General features: G+C 38.0%; 1 protein-coding gene across 1 annotated transcript; it reads right to left on the bottom strand.

Annotated features, from left to right (window-relative positions):
- Positions 1-791: 791 nt before the first annotated feature.
- Positions 792-14489, bottom strand: CMC2 (C-X9-C motif containing 2). The gene is made up of 4 exons (XM_086758248.1): positions 14414-14489; positions 7564-7700; positions 4537-4608; positions 792-2411 (listed from the first exon to the last, which is right to left on the bottom strand). The coding sequence occupies exons 2-4, from the start codon at positions 7642-7644 to the stop codon at positions 2337-2339; spliced, it is 228 nt and encodes a 75-aa protein (XP_086614374.1). The 5' UTR covers positions 7645-7700; positions 14414-14489; the 3' UTR covers positions 792-2336.
- Between the last annotated feature and the right edge of the window lie 174 nt (positions 14490-14663).

The raw sequence follows: 14663 nt of genomic DNA, 5'->3' as shown, positions 1-14663 counted from the left end.
ACTGGATACAGACTAGATGGGGATGTACTGAATTTTTACCTCCCCATCAGCGTGGAGCCCACCAACATGTATGCAATAGGTGCTGCTTATGCTCTGGTATTGTGCTTGTGAGGGAAAGCTATGCTGCACCAGGGCACTCACAGCACGTTAAGGGTGCCCCAAGTTAATTTATGGCAAGCTAGCCACTGAGCACTCACTGGAATATATCTCACATTAATTTCCCCTGACAAACAACTAATGTTTCAAACTATTCCTAGTAGAATTGAGCACCAGTACAGTGATCTTTGCAGGAAGAGCTTAACACCAGAGCAAGAACTAGCCCTGCGGTACGTACATTATACTGCTGCTATTCAGCAGAATATCATTCCTTCTACTGAAAAAAAGAAAACAAGATGTCAGCATTTCATTTCCCAGCAAGAGAAAGTACACTACCGATAGTGTTACCAGCTGTTTCTGGTAAGGCTAGAGATATTTTGCTGGATAGTTATTACTGCCTTGCTCTGCACTCCTCCTCTCCCTGTATTCGACAGACTTTTGTTGCACTTGAATATGGATAAACCTGACAGCTATGGCCAGGTCTGTATTATAGCTGCTGTTCACCCTTTCTGTTTATATTTCCTCCTTCTTCACTTTCCCACATGAAGTGCCCAAGAGCTTCTCATGTTCTGTTGTTTTCTGATGCAACAGAAACTTCCATTAAATTTCTTTTTTTCTTCTCTCTTAAACTTGCTGTTTCAGAAAGAACAACTGGGAAAATGCTTCTATACACAAATGACATTAAATAAAGTGTCTTCAAAGTCCTTATAGATAAGATTTATTTCACCCAACATGTCCCCTACACACCACACAGCTCACTTTAGGAAATTAAAAAAAAAAACGCATTTACCATTTCACCCTTACCCTCTTTCTCTATCAGATAAATTGTAACTATTACTACATCAGCGTTTCACAGCTTCAAGATCAAATTAGCAACACAACCCCTCTTGAAAAAAAAAAGGAACAAAACCACAGGAATCAACGGGCAATTTCATATCACACTATTAGTGTGCAATTAGCAAAGAGAAACAGAGGATGAATATGATCATACTTTCACTAGGTAAACAACGTTTCTCTGTACATAGATTTATTGCTAAATGTAGTCCAAAGTATCAATAGAAATTGTGCGTGCCATTTGGTCTTTCATTCATTAAGCACATTGATCTCTGAAAACATGATTCCGACTAATGAGCTGCGTTAAGTGGCCCCTGGATTCTTATTTTGTTGCTATTCTAGTGAAAGATCTGGACTCACAGAAGCTGATGAAAGAAAGAAAAGCTTCAGTGCTTCTGCACTCAGATACCAGCTTCTCAACCTAATCTCTAGGACAATTCTCTATTTATTTATTTACTTACTTAAAGATTAAAAGCATCACCAAATCCTATTTAAGAGCTTGCCTGAAATAGATTTTTGTCATCACAAATGGAAAAAGGATCAAGGAGGCAGAGTTCCCAGTTAGGAACTTCACTATGAAGTACTCTTCAAAAGTATTCTGAAGAGTACCAATAAAAAGACTGCACCACTTCCAACCACTCAAGTATTTAATTCAAATAATGCCTCATTTACTTGTTGTAAGAAAGCAGACAGCATGTCAAACGACACAGAAACATTTGCTTCAGCTTTTGGTGGAACTTCCACTGAAAATGATGAACAAATTGTCTTGAAACAGTCTACACTGTACGTATGGTTGGCTGGAAGGATTTTTAATCTTCTCCGTGGAAGATGGTAGTTTCATCATTTTAGCTCCAATAAAAATACTAGAAGTCCGATTATTACTTGATAGGCAATTTCCAATTTCAAGCCACATCTGTTTAAAATTTCTTTTTGCTAATTCATTTAAGCAGTTTTATCACATTACAAAGTGGTGGCAAAGTCATTCAGTGTTTTGCAAGAGGGAAAAAAAAACCTGAGATGAAAGAAAAACTGCTAAACACAAAGAAATAAATGCAACTCAACACAAGGTAGGGAATAGAGGAGTCTTGAATACATAATACTCCACACACACTGGTTCCTCATTACTTAACAATCATTAAAAAAAAAAAAACTATGCCAGAACAAAGACTTGCCGTAACAGTTTTCCTTTAGAGGTCAAAAAATTAACTTAAATTGTGAGTGATGATTTATTGTATTTATTTTTTTCCACATTGTTTGCCTTGCTGGGAATGAGTATGTATTAGGTGCGTTTATTTTTTCACCATTTCACAAACCACAGGCTGAGCACTGGTGATGGGAAGGAAGTATTCTGTCAACTTTCAACCAAGTGTCCCTGTTGAGATGCAGCTGTCCAACTACAGTTCAGCTCACTTCTCTGAGTTTTTGCGAGCATTAATTAGCCTCCGTCGCGTCTCCTGGTTCCTGGCCCTCTTTTCTTCATACTGGAAGACAGATAAGGAAATTAATAGATCAGCTGTTATCATTAAACAGATAAATCAAATTTAAAAGTATAGAGAGCGTTTATTACTCTGGAACAGAAACAATACCTTTCACGGAGGCATTAGAAATGCAATTCTTCTTAATGACTATATACTGGTTCATATGTACTTTGAAATTAACATTTATTTGATTAAAATACATGTTTCTAAGTTTGAGGTTATTAAGCTAAAGAGTATTAGAACATTCTAATAAAGAAGATTCTGTTAGTCTTATGGAGGAACTTAATTATACAGCCATCTTGTGTATGACAGCTACACTTCACACATGAACTAGGAAAAACATTGCACTGATGCTATACTGGAGCACAGGTCAGGCTCTTTTTCTTTTAAAATAAACTGATTAATGTAAGTGTGCCTGCCTTCTGAAAGATTAATTTGTCATCACAGACTCAGTCTATTTTTGATCCTGGTCATTAATTATATGCACAGATAAAGCAGTATATCAAGATGAAAGGAATAAAGGCAAATTTGGGTTGAATGAGGGTAAGGTGTTTTGGGCTTTTTTACAATCTAAAAAAGAAACACAACAGAGACAGGACTCCAGTGTAAAAGGGAATCAAGAAAGCCTTCACAGTTTACATACATGCATAGGAAGACCATGCTTTCAAGTACGCCCCTGCACTAGCAAAATCCTGAACACTGAGGAGCCTGACTTTCTTTCATTGCAGCCAAAAAGGAAACCTTTTCATGGCTAAATGACAAATTAAAAATCAATGCATGATTTGGTATATATTTAATGAGAAGCAAATTATTTTTTGCCTTAAGTTAGAGCATATATTTGTTCAATTTTTTAATAATTGGTATCAAGAATAAAACCAAAGAAACCCACCAATACTTAGCTCTCTACAGAATGTAATAAACTACTAAGGAGATTGATTTTGGAAAGAATTTGCAGTTTTTCACTCGTTATACTGATTGGTTTATAACTCAGTGGCCCAAAACAGTTCTTAACATTTATGGAATGCTTAACTTTTTCCCGTGCCAATATGTAATTTTTCAATAACCCATCCATGTTTTTACATAGAATGAGAACAATGGATCTTTAAAAGTGGCATCTGTATCTATTTTATACTTGCAAACAGCCTTCCAGGGGCTTCCTAGTAATGGCATATCAATGGAGCCATATTTTAAGAAGGCATACAAATATAGCCATCAAGAACTCCTTTTAATGTGAAGGCTTCAATGGAACAAAGAAAAACAGGATTACACGGGAAGAAATTTTACTTCTTTATTTTCCAGATCTGTGCTACAGTTTTTACAGGGAAAAAAAAAAAAAAAAGGTATTTGACACAAGCAGATGAAATTAATTCCCATAGACTGACAGAGGGAAAAGAGGGGGCTCAAACTGGCTATCATGCACTTCAAGTCTCCTTTTTTTAGACACAAGTGTGAAGATTACATCAAAATTAATAAGTACAATTTGAAGTCAACAGGTGTGTGAGAAGTTCATTTATGTGTTCTGTCATGTAGGTATGACAACCAAAAATCACAAATATAAAGACCAGCTGATACTCTTCTGAAAATGTGCCCATTAGCTAATTAATCTCCTTAAACCCCCAGAGTTTCCCTTCCTTTGTATCTGCAGATGTAGCACGGCAATGAGTAGGTCCGAAGCAGCAATTTGTTCATTCAGGGCCTAACTCAGGAACCCATGAAGTAGTTTCAGTCAGCATCACTGACTTCAGTATTAAGTGTTACTCATGCAGAAGCGACTGTTGCTGCTTTATACTCTATTCTGCGCAAATACCGCTACAAAAGAAAAATTACCACAAAATCAGAAGCAACCTGTGAAATGTCAGTTCCTATTTGCAATATTTGTTTGGTTAAAATGTGTGTTTGCCTATTTTGTATATCCAAAAATAGACCATGCCATTTGTTAAAGACAGATTTTACCTGACAAATTTATCAAAAAAAAGTTTAAATTTTGTCTCGAAGGCCCACTCCAAAATGTGCTTGCATTTCAAGGCCTATTTATTGATTTGTACTACTTAGTAAAAAGTAACTCTATTTCTATCCACGGGACTATTTTTTAATTAAGTATTTAACTTGTAGTAAATTTGTTTCTTACCTCTTTCTTTAAGCATTTCCGCATCTCACGGTCAATATCATTGCAATGGCCAAAAAATTTCAAAATGTTGTGCTGATAAGTTAGGGAGAGAAAAAAAAATTACAATTCAAAGGTTTCTTCCTCTGAAGCTCTAAATTTCTTAGAAGTCACTTGCATTTTGCAACATATCCTGGACTTCTTTTCCTTTTCTCTTTTTGTGAAAAAATGATGCTTTGTAACTTTTTTTACTGAGTAGCTAGAGCTAGTCCTGAACCTCATCTGAACCATCATCACCTTGCTGAAAGTTGAAGGTACACATCATGTTGTATAACCAGGCTAAAATAAGATATCTAAGCTGAAGCGATGAAGTCTAAATATAGAACATACATTTTATTGATCTAGGAATCAGTCTTACAACTTTCACTGACACTAGCTTGAATAGCATACAAAAAATAAATATTCAGAACTCCATTTAGCGATATAAAAATATGCAGGGAGATCTACGGGCATCCTGGAGGCAAGGTCGTCTCTGCTTTAGTTTTCATTATTTCTTCATGACCTAGAGAGGCAAAGGACTTGATGCTACATCATCTCAACCACATCAAAAATGTGGTGTTGGTCCAAAAGGTGTAGGCACTAGGCTTAAATGACTGAAATGTTAGAACCACCATAAAAAATGGGGGATTAAGTTTCTCCAGATCTTGAGGTTAATAAATAAGATGCATTTACCATCTTTATGACACAGCTCAACTGTGTGCCTTATGGATATTGAAATGTTACTTAGTTTCTGAAAAACTGCAGGCATTGACCTCATGAAAGCATTCCCCAGCTAACCTGACGATATTCACCATAAAAATCTGTCCTTTTAGCCAGGATTTCCTGAAGTGATTTCATATTATCAGCCATCAAATCAGTCTCAGAATGCATTCTTCTAAAGTGCCACAGAATCTGGTAGCAGAGCATTCAAGCAATTCAGAAGACCTGAAGGAGTGGAGCTTTTGGTAGATATTTACAGCTATACAATCAATAGAGACAATTTGACCATTCTTCTAGAGACCTAATGATTTTTTTTTTTTTCCCCCACAAAGACCATGAAGAACAAACCAGGTGAGAATGAGGTCACTTCTGTAATTCAGAAGGAAACCTATACACATTTCTGTAGCTGATGAGCAGCTAGATGAATGTACAAGTAAGTGTACAACAACAAATACAGGAACACTATTAAGAATTCAAACAGTGGACAAGATTTCAGCCAATAGAACATGACTGAAAGTAAGAGCGGGTTAATAAATATTATGACAAACACCTAACTACAGCAGTGCTATAATTAGCTTGTTTATACCTCTCTGCTTTAGAAAGGGCATCAGATGACACTGTGAAGCAGTTGCCTGTGATAAATGGTCACTTTACTGCAAGCTGATCTTGCTTTTACAACATTTTCATTTTAGCTAATAAAGATTTAATTTTGTATTCTATTCCCATACCTGCATGTTAAATTTCAAGGTGAGCGCTTATGTTCCAGGCTCTCCACTCTTACTAGTGCATACAGTGAGATGAATATACGTTTATTTAGCCAGATTCCTAAGCTGTCAGCTTTTTGGTTCAGATTATGAGGAAAAAAGAATCAGTTTTTCAAAAATAGTTATTACGCTATTACAGTGATATGGTTGCAAGACAATATGCTTTTTTTTAAGCTGTCACCCATAAAAATAAGTCTCTTTAAAGCACACACTTAGCACCAGAGTGGAGTTGTTAAAAAACAAAATATCAAAATAATGACATCAAATATTAATCTCATTAACCTCTCCACACTAGATGTAAAACTTGATATAATGGGCAGGTTCTAGATTAGGAATAAAGTAAATCAAACTGATTTTTGTGAAAATGCACATACAGGACACCCAATTAAAAATAATGCTTTACATCCCTCAGGAATATTAATTTAACTTGTAGATGAAGGTTCTTAGGACATTTTGGCATTACAACAAAACAGTAGGTAGTCACTGATAACTGATTAAGATCACTGACTTTTCAGATTTCAGTGACTTCAATTTTAAAAGAATATTTCAGTACATTCCCCTTGAATTTTAAACGAAAGGGTATTGCTTCATTTCAACTGAGTATGAAAGAAGCTATCTTCACCCTTTCTGTTCTGAGACTGCTAGCACAAATACCCTCTCATCTTTCATAATTGAGCACAAGACTGACAAAAGTAATTCCTCTTCATGTAAAGATGAACTTCAAACAAAACCAAGAGAATATAATCCTGTGCATGACTGTATTATTGCTGTTCCTAGTCCCTTCCTAAGTCAGATTGGCAATACACTCATTTGAATCACTTGCTGCCAAGGAATTCAAGTACACCTTTTAGCTTCATTTCCCTCTTCAACTCAAGGCAGTCTAATAAGCTACATTATACAAAAAAAGCCTATGCTGCTTGTATATTAACATTCATTTTTATTTAAAAAAAAAAAAAAGTCAACCATTACTATCAAGTAGTAAATTAATATTTCTGGATTCTTTCATCAAAGCATAGCAAGTCCAGCTATGTATGTACCAAAAAGCAGGACAAATTTGAGTGCATTTTCTTTCCTGATTGGCTTTGTTTTCACAATTATGAAAAAATAATGAAAACTTTAATTTTCTATTGCCTATAGAAGTTTTATTCTCATCTTAACTGATCGTCATATTATTTGGCAATCCTTTTGATGACATAGTAGTTAATGTGCAAGAAAAGTTTTCTCGCTGTTTTTTTGAGGGGCACACAGTACTAAAAGGTGCAGAAATTTCAGTTCTTAAAATAGGTCCATACTTGTCAAGCTGTAGCACAAGAAATTTTAAGGCATGTTTTATTTCCTAATGAAACCACTGGCAAAATTTTACACACAGCTGTCAGATACCTCTTCAGTGAAAACATACTAGCTACATTTCATGGCTGTTCTGCCTAGAGGAGGTTTTTCTCACTATGATCATATAATATTCTCACTAATTTATCTGACACTCATTTCCCCAACCCACCCACTCTTTTGTCTGCTCAAAACTCCTTACCTCCTTGTGACACTTCTTGAGCAGACTGATAACTAGGTTACATTCTTCAGTGTGCAGATGAGGAGACAGGTCTGGATGCATCTTTAGTTAGGGATAATTTTAGTAGTACAAGGACAACAATCTGAGAACACTTCCACCTGCCAACATTAAAATATGAAAGTATAACTAAAAGGTTTGAGTTAACCACTTAAGGCATTATCATGTAGTATTACCTTAACAAAAAATATTTTAGCTCAAAATGCAGCTTACTATGTATAATATATGTTACACAGTTAAAGTAATTAAAACCAGCACATGTCTGTTCTTCTACACAGCCCAAATGTTAAAAGTTAACTACAAGTATATATTCTTTGCTGTCATGGACATAAGCATGCATTTGGGATTTTCATTCTCAGGGCTTCCCTAGTCGCATTAATGTTTCTTGAAATGCAGATTATCTTTTCACTTTCCTACTTCAGTTGTCTTCTTTCTAGGTTTTAAAAAAAAAAGCTCCTTTGAAAAGCATCTAGACCTGTCTTCTGCATCAATCCCCCACTCCTTCAGGTGGTGGAAGACAGCATTTAGGTTTCCCTCGAGTCTTCTCCTTTGAATGCTAAAGCAGCCCAGCTCCCTTAACCTTGCTGCGTGTGCCAGCTGTTCCACCCTCCTGACCCTCTTGGTTTCCCCTTTGCTGGAATCTTTTTTTTATCGTCTCTATTAGACCCAAAGATGAGCACAGTATTTCAGATGTGGCCTAAAGGCTGCGAAGAAGAGGGGAATAATAATAACTTCCCTTGACCTGCTAGCTACACTTCTAACGCAGCCCAGGACGCTGTCAGGCTTTGTTGCCGCACGGGTGCACTGCTAAATCACGTTTTAACTTCATGTCAACCAGGACCCCCAGGTCCTTTTCTGCAGGGTTCTGTGGAGCAGGAGCAAACTCCATTCTAGAAACACATTTTTATATTACTTCTTGTTAAAAAAAATATATTCCCATAAGTAATTTCCAAGATCTTTTGTTGAAAAGGATGAAAGCATCATATGATAATGGCTGAAATAAGATGACATCTTTGTTGTGGAAGATCACTTCACCAGGGAGGGAAGAAGAAAAGTCCAGTTCACACCACAACAAATGGGCTCATCTTGACAAATTCTACTTGTATGAGCCATATTGTTACTGAATTAAAGAGAGGCTTTTTTGCTTGTTTACTTAGTATTTTGTCATTCCCCCTCCTCCCAAAGAGACCACCTTTCTAGCTGCAATACACCAGGCAAATACCACTACAATTTGTACTAAGTAGCCGTCACTGTTTTAACACTCCAGCTAAACAGACGAGCTAAGTCAGCAGTTAAATTTTGCCAGCGCAAAATCCCAGTACTCAGCTGCAGTGCTGGCAGCTATAATCTACATTGCTATTCCTAGAATACCCAAGTAATATATTCAGCTTGAAGAGGTATGTACACTAACTTACCCAGTATTTCTCATCATGCGTTCAGCTTAACAAGAGTTACATTCCCACAAGCAAACAAAATTGAAAAATCCAAACAGATTTAAAAGCCTCTTGAGACCCATGAGAATATGTTCCACAAAGTGTCGCAAATGCATGTAGTAATTTTTTTCAAAAATCTCCCCCATACTACCTGGAAGTCTGATATTACGTTACATATACTCTTAGCTCAGAAGTCGGCAACCGTTTAAGTTGCTTAAGCATTCTCTTCAACAAATTAACAAATGAACATTTAGGAATATGACAGCAGGAGCACAACTGTAACAGCAAAGTGATTAAGAACCCTGCTGTGTTATTGCCACCAGCTTTTGATTGCATGCCACACAAAGTCAATATGTTTTAAATTTATCAGTAAATTTTTTTTGATAGCACCAGAGTTAGCATTCCCTTGAGAGGGTGACCTGCTCAATGACTGCACATTACTTTAACATGTGTGAACCCAGCTGATTATTAAATCTCTTCATCATTCAGCCTCCAACCGCTCTTCCTAGAACTGTCATCTAAGCTGGCTGAGTCAGAAGGAGAAATGCTCTAGTGAATAGGTAGCACGCACATCAGCACAGGCCACAAAGTCAAAGGGAGCATTTCAAGGAAAAAAATAATTCTTTCTAAATAAAGATTAGTGATCACTGCCATTGTTTACAAAATTATTCTCAGATAAAGCTGATAAAAGTTATAAATGCCACAAATAGATAGGTGACGGTGTATTTCAATTAAAAGCCTCGTAACGACTCCAATGAATTTTCCAATGGCATCTCTTACAGGATAGATGCTACAAATCAGAGGCCCTAACTGTCACATCAGTTCATAGATCAGTACTCCTGAAATTCATTTACAAATAACATTCAATATTAAAATATTTCAAGTTCAATTACCAGACACGGTACTCAGTTCACGTAGACTACGATGGATTAAAGTAACAAAACATCTTACAGTGGACATGGAAGGCTCAACTGGAGCCTTTAAGTACTTTTGAAGTTCATGACTGAACAGTGTTATCAGTGCTCAGTATTATATTTATGTTTTGGAGTGTCAGATTAGATAGTGATCCGTAAATGACCAGAGAAGGCTAAAATGTTTTTGCTGGAAGGGAATCACTCTGATAGATGAAAGAGTTTCAAGAGTAACAAAAACATGTACGAGAAAAGGACACGATGAGCTATTGGTTTCCTCAGTTTCTTTTTAATAATGTTTTAATCGAAAATAAAGATAGCAAGTTGCCATCTTACCAGAATTTAAGTCCACACGGACAGAATTTTATATAGGTGGTAGCTCATAAGGAATCCAAGTATGAAAAAATAAAATTAAAAAAAATTTGGGGAATAAACAATATAAATTTCTCTGAGAAAAATACTAACAGAAATGCTGGGTAAAGAATGTCAACGTAAACATCCAATTGCTGTAGAAGAAATACTAGCAGTAAAGTAGAAGAACAATATTAAGAAAATACAGGAATTGCTTTAGGAGGAAAATGGATTGCAAAATGCCAGGCAAACATTAATATCTGAAGCGACTATTTGGAGAGAAGTATTTAGATGAACTCCTTACATAAAGGCACTGACATATTTCACTGAGTTGCACAAAAATGGTCTGCCCTTTAATGTGTTTTATATGAGATTTTTAATTCCGTGCAGTTTTTCCTTCCTTGTTAAAAAATGCACTATGTATGTATGGAAATTATTTGGTTGAAATGCCTTAAGAACTAACTGCAAATTTCTATAAACTACTAGCCTCTGAAGATAGAAGACATGGATAAAGATGACTGATCTTTCAACTTCCTTAATCAGTTTCTAAATCTACACTATCCTTCAGGGAAAAAAAAAAAAAAAAAAAGAATTAAGAAATTATCTGGTTCCACTATCACGTTCTGTGTAGTTTATCTTGAAGTAGGAAAAATAGGGGATGTTCCAGCTTTATGGTTCCCAACACAAACTGCTTTTTAAAAACAGACAAACAAAAAAACCCTAACCTTAGAAATTCTCTGACAATGATACTGAATTTCCAATGCTAATATTTTTGTTTAGAAAAACAATACTTAGAAGGTAATTCCTTGCGTAAGAAATCCTGAACACTAAGTATATCAAATTGCTAAAGATTTCCTAACAGGAATCAACACGGAAGTTATCAAGAAGTGACACTCAACCCTAATCTAAAAACCTATCCACACACATGTTCAATACATTAAATATTTAATATTACTGTGCAAAAGGAACCAATGCATATGATAGAATTCACAGTAGAACTGCAGAAACCTAGCAAGTAGGCAGAAACCAGAAGGCTGTCCCAAAAGAGCAGGCGAGAACACCGTATGCATTTCATTCACGCTCCTATTATACACCAAAATCCAGGACAAAGTGCTTCTCTCCACTTGCTTGCTTCTCCTCCTGACCTCCTTATGGGAAATAGCAGCAAAAGGAACTAGCTGTGTGGAGAAAGAAAGGGTTTGGTACGTTCCTACTTGTTTCCAAAATGAAGCATGAGATCAGCATGTCAGGAGTCCAGGGAAGTTCCTTTCTTTTCTCAGAATCTCCCAAAAACTAACCAGTTTCCCTGATGCAGAAGGAAAACTAAATTAGGTTGCTTTAGTCTCGCTGATTAGTGTAATGCTTAATATTTACATGATTGGGGGACAACAGTGAAATAAAGGTTTAAATCTAGATAATTGTTTTCCTAAAACGGTTTTTCCATATTTCTTTACAACATGTTAGAAGACTATTTTTTAAATCAAGTTTTGCTATTTTTTTCCATTTAAAAAGCTGCACACAAAAATATTTTTTTTCAAGGTCTCAAAGTCAATAGGAAAAAAATATGAATTCCCCTATTGCTCAGAAAAATGCCTTCTTAAAGCAAAATGCAAATCCTTGTGTACCAACTCCGAAGACGAAAAATTGCATCTGAGCATCTACATCGCTAACCATTAAGCTCCTTAACTAGAAACACAGAGCTTTCTCCAGAACGGCAGAACACACATTTGGTGCAAACACTCAGACCGTACCCACAAGGCGGCAGCACGACCGAGCGAAGGGGAACACGTACTAACAGAGGGAAGGGCGAACAGATCTATCTGCAAATTCCTGTATCGCTCACCATGGGCAACATTTACTTTTGCACTTCATTTCACTGCCTCGTTTGAGTAAGACCAGACACTTTGGGTTTAAGTTCTCAGTTACATAATATCGTTCTGTTTGGCTTTGGAGAAAAATACTTACAATCCAAACAGCTCTCTGTTTACTCAGCTCATTAATGTTTTCTATAAGATTATCTGAAGTGTCAGCATAAAAAAAAGATTCACCTCCACACCTAACTGGTTGGTTTTACCTGATAATATGATTCATGTGACTTCAGCAGAACTTCTGCATTCCTAGCATTACCTTTCATACACAATTTATAAATATTTTTGATTATAACAGCTTAGAATACTCAGAAGAGTGAAATGAGAAATCAGTTGATGAACACCACTTCAAAAACCTAGGGAACTCTGAACTAAAGACTCTGTTTCTAGCTTTCAGTAACATGGTTAATATATTCCAGGTCAGATATTAAAGTACCACTCTATGCTGCTATCCTTAAGGGTGTCCCTGCTCCTTGCAGGGGGGTTGGACTAGATGACCTTTGAAGGTCCCTTCCAACCCAAAGCATTCTACGATTAGGCACATTGAGAATGACCCCTAACTTTTCAAAGTTTCCAAGAAATTTAGCCAGACACATTCACTTTAATAAACCAAGTTTAGCTAAATGTTATAAAAATTAGTCACAACCTCTTTCAGTCTTCAAAACTAAGCACTAGTTTTCCAATATTACAGATTAGAATGGGGGGGGATAATTTAGATACATATCTATGAAGACTCGTAAACAGTAAGGAAATGCAAAAGGGGGGGAGATTATGTCTACTTTTCTTTTTAAAAATGTTTTTATATTATGTAGATTGCATTTACTTTCCCTGAACCTAAATAATAAAAATAAAAAACCTTTGATAAATAAGATTCACACTGATTTTAACGGTCTTTTTACATGACCGCTTTCTGCCAACAATTCAATATCCCGCACTTCAGCAGAATGAGCGTTCACCTGCTGCTTTCAGTGCTATCTGATAAAGCTACATCATACCTGACTTCATACTTAACAAAGCAAGTTAAGGTGTCAGTGCTAATAGTGCTTTATTCAGCAAGTTGAAGACCAACTGGAATATCAAATAAGTTCTACAGTTTTATTTCTGGCTAAAAGAAATCATCAACTAAAGGACAATAAGGAATTTTCACATCCTGGTAATTATTTAAGGTTGTATTCATAGAACAAACATCAGCATAGTTATGGGACATTCAGTGAAATATTTTTATTACAATATGCAGCACATCACACTGCACAATATAGTTATAATTAAAAATATTCTCACATTTTGTATGAAAGATAATACTAGGAATGCAGAAGTTCTGTTGAAGTGACATGAATGGTATCTTCAGGTAACACCAACCATTTCGGCATGGAGCTGAATCCTTTTTTATGCTAAAACTTTGTATGATCTTACAGAAAACGCTAATGATCTGAGTAAACAAAGAGCTGTTTGGATTGTACGCATTCTTCTCCAAACGCTATATAGAAAAAGCTTACTGAAACAATCTCTTTCTGTTCCTGCTAAGTCTTCGAAGACAAGGCCATAGAGCCGAGAATGGCAAGCCCTACCCTGTATAAAAGTGAAGCACGCTGCAGATGAGGTGCTGTCTCCAAATTCCCATTTTGCAAACTGCCCTTGTACTTCACCTGCATCCTCCAGACCAGGCTTCATTTCACCGCCGTTTCACTAATTTCCTGATCTTGGAGGTAAGGACACTATAAACTCAGCACTGCTAGCAGAATTTTCTTGCCTGCTGCAGAAGTGCTTTTCCCCTTCCGAGAGAAAGGAAGGGACCAAGCAGCTCACGCTCCCCTGCTGTGAAAAGACAGGCGCTGCCGCACCTGCAGTTACGACCGGCCACGGCACAAGAGCCCCGCTGAACCAGCCCGCGCTGCTTCCAGCCCGCAGCTTCCCGGTGCTCCCGGGGTCCTGAACACCGCGGCGGGATGCGGCGAGGCGCGAGGCAAAGCAAGCTCACGACAGTCGCAACGGAGAGCCCCGCGTCCCCACTCGGAACAGCCCTTCTGAAAGCCCTCCTGGAGCCCCGACGCGAGGCCGGCGGAGGGTCCCAAAAGCCGGCCCCGCGCTCAGGCAGGGCACGGCTGCCCAAAGCCAGGCAGTGGGGGGAGAGGGCTGGCGGTGACCGGAGGAGGGGCTCCCCTACGCGCCCCTCTTTCCTTCAGGCTTAGAAAAGAGCAAAGCCTCCTCGGCTCTGGCCAAAGCCGCTCCTCTCAGCCAGCCTCGCACTTACTCCAGTCCCCTGCGGACGAGCCCGGCCAGGCCGGCACCAAGACCCGCGCAAGGCCAGGGTGACCCGGACACGCCCGACCGGAAGCCGCCTCAGCGCAGACGGCAACCCCTGGAGGAGCCTCACGGCGCCGGCGCCAGCGGGAGGCGGGGCGTCTTGTGATTGGGCGACTCGGGCGCCGTGCGGAGTGTGATTGGGCCTTTCGAAAGGCGGGCGGCGGTTGGCGGGGCGCGCGGCGGGCGGGCGGGAAGGG

The sequence above is a fragment of the Chlamydotis macqueenii genome, chromosome 13 (assembly GCF_036417535.1).
Source record: "Chlamydotis macqueenii isolate bChlMac1 chromosome 13, bChlMac1.mat, whole genome shotgun sequence".
In the NCBI taxonomy this organism is placed as follows: domain Eukaryota; kingdom Metazoa; phylum Chordata; class Aves; order Otidiformes; family Otididae; genus Chlamydotis; species Chlamydotis macqueenii.
Note: the sequence above shows the minus strand (reverse complement) of the source record. Positions and strands in the feature narration are given on the sequence as shown.

Coding starts and splice junctions, on each gene's coding strand:
- CMC2 (XM_086758248.1), bottom strand. CDS start 7,644: ATGCATCCAGACCTGTCTCCTCATCTGCACACTGAAGAATGTAACCTA. Junction 4,609..7,563: donor TCAAGAAGTGTCACAAGGAG/GTAAGGAGTTTT, acceptor CTAACTTATCAG/CACAACATTTTGAAATTTTT. Junction 2,412..4,536: donor GGAAATGCTTAAAGAAAGAG/GTAAGAAACAAA, acceptor TCTGTCTTCCAG/TATGAAGAAAAGAGGGCCAG.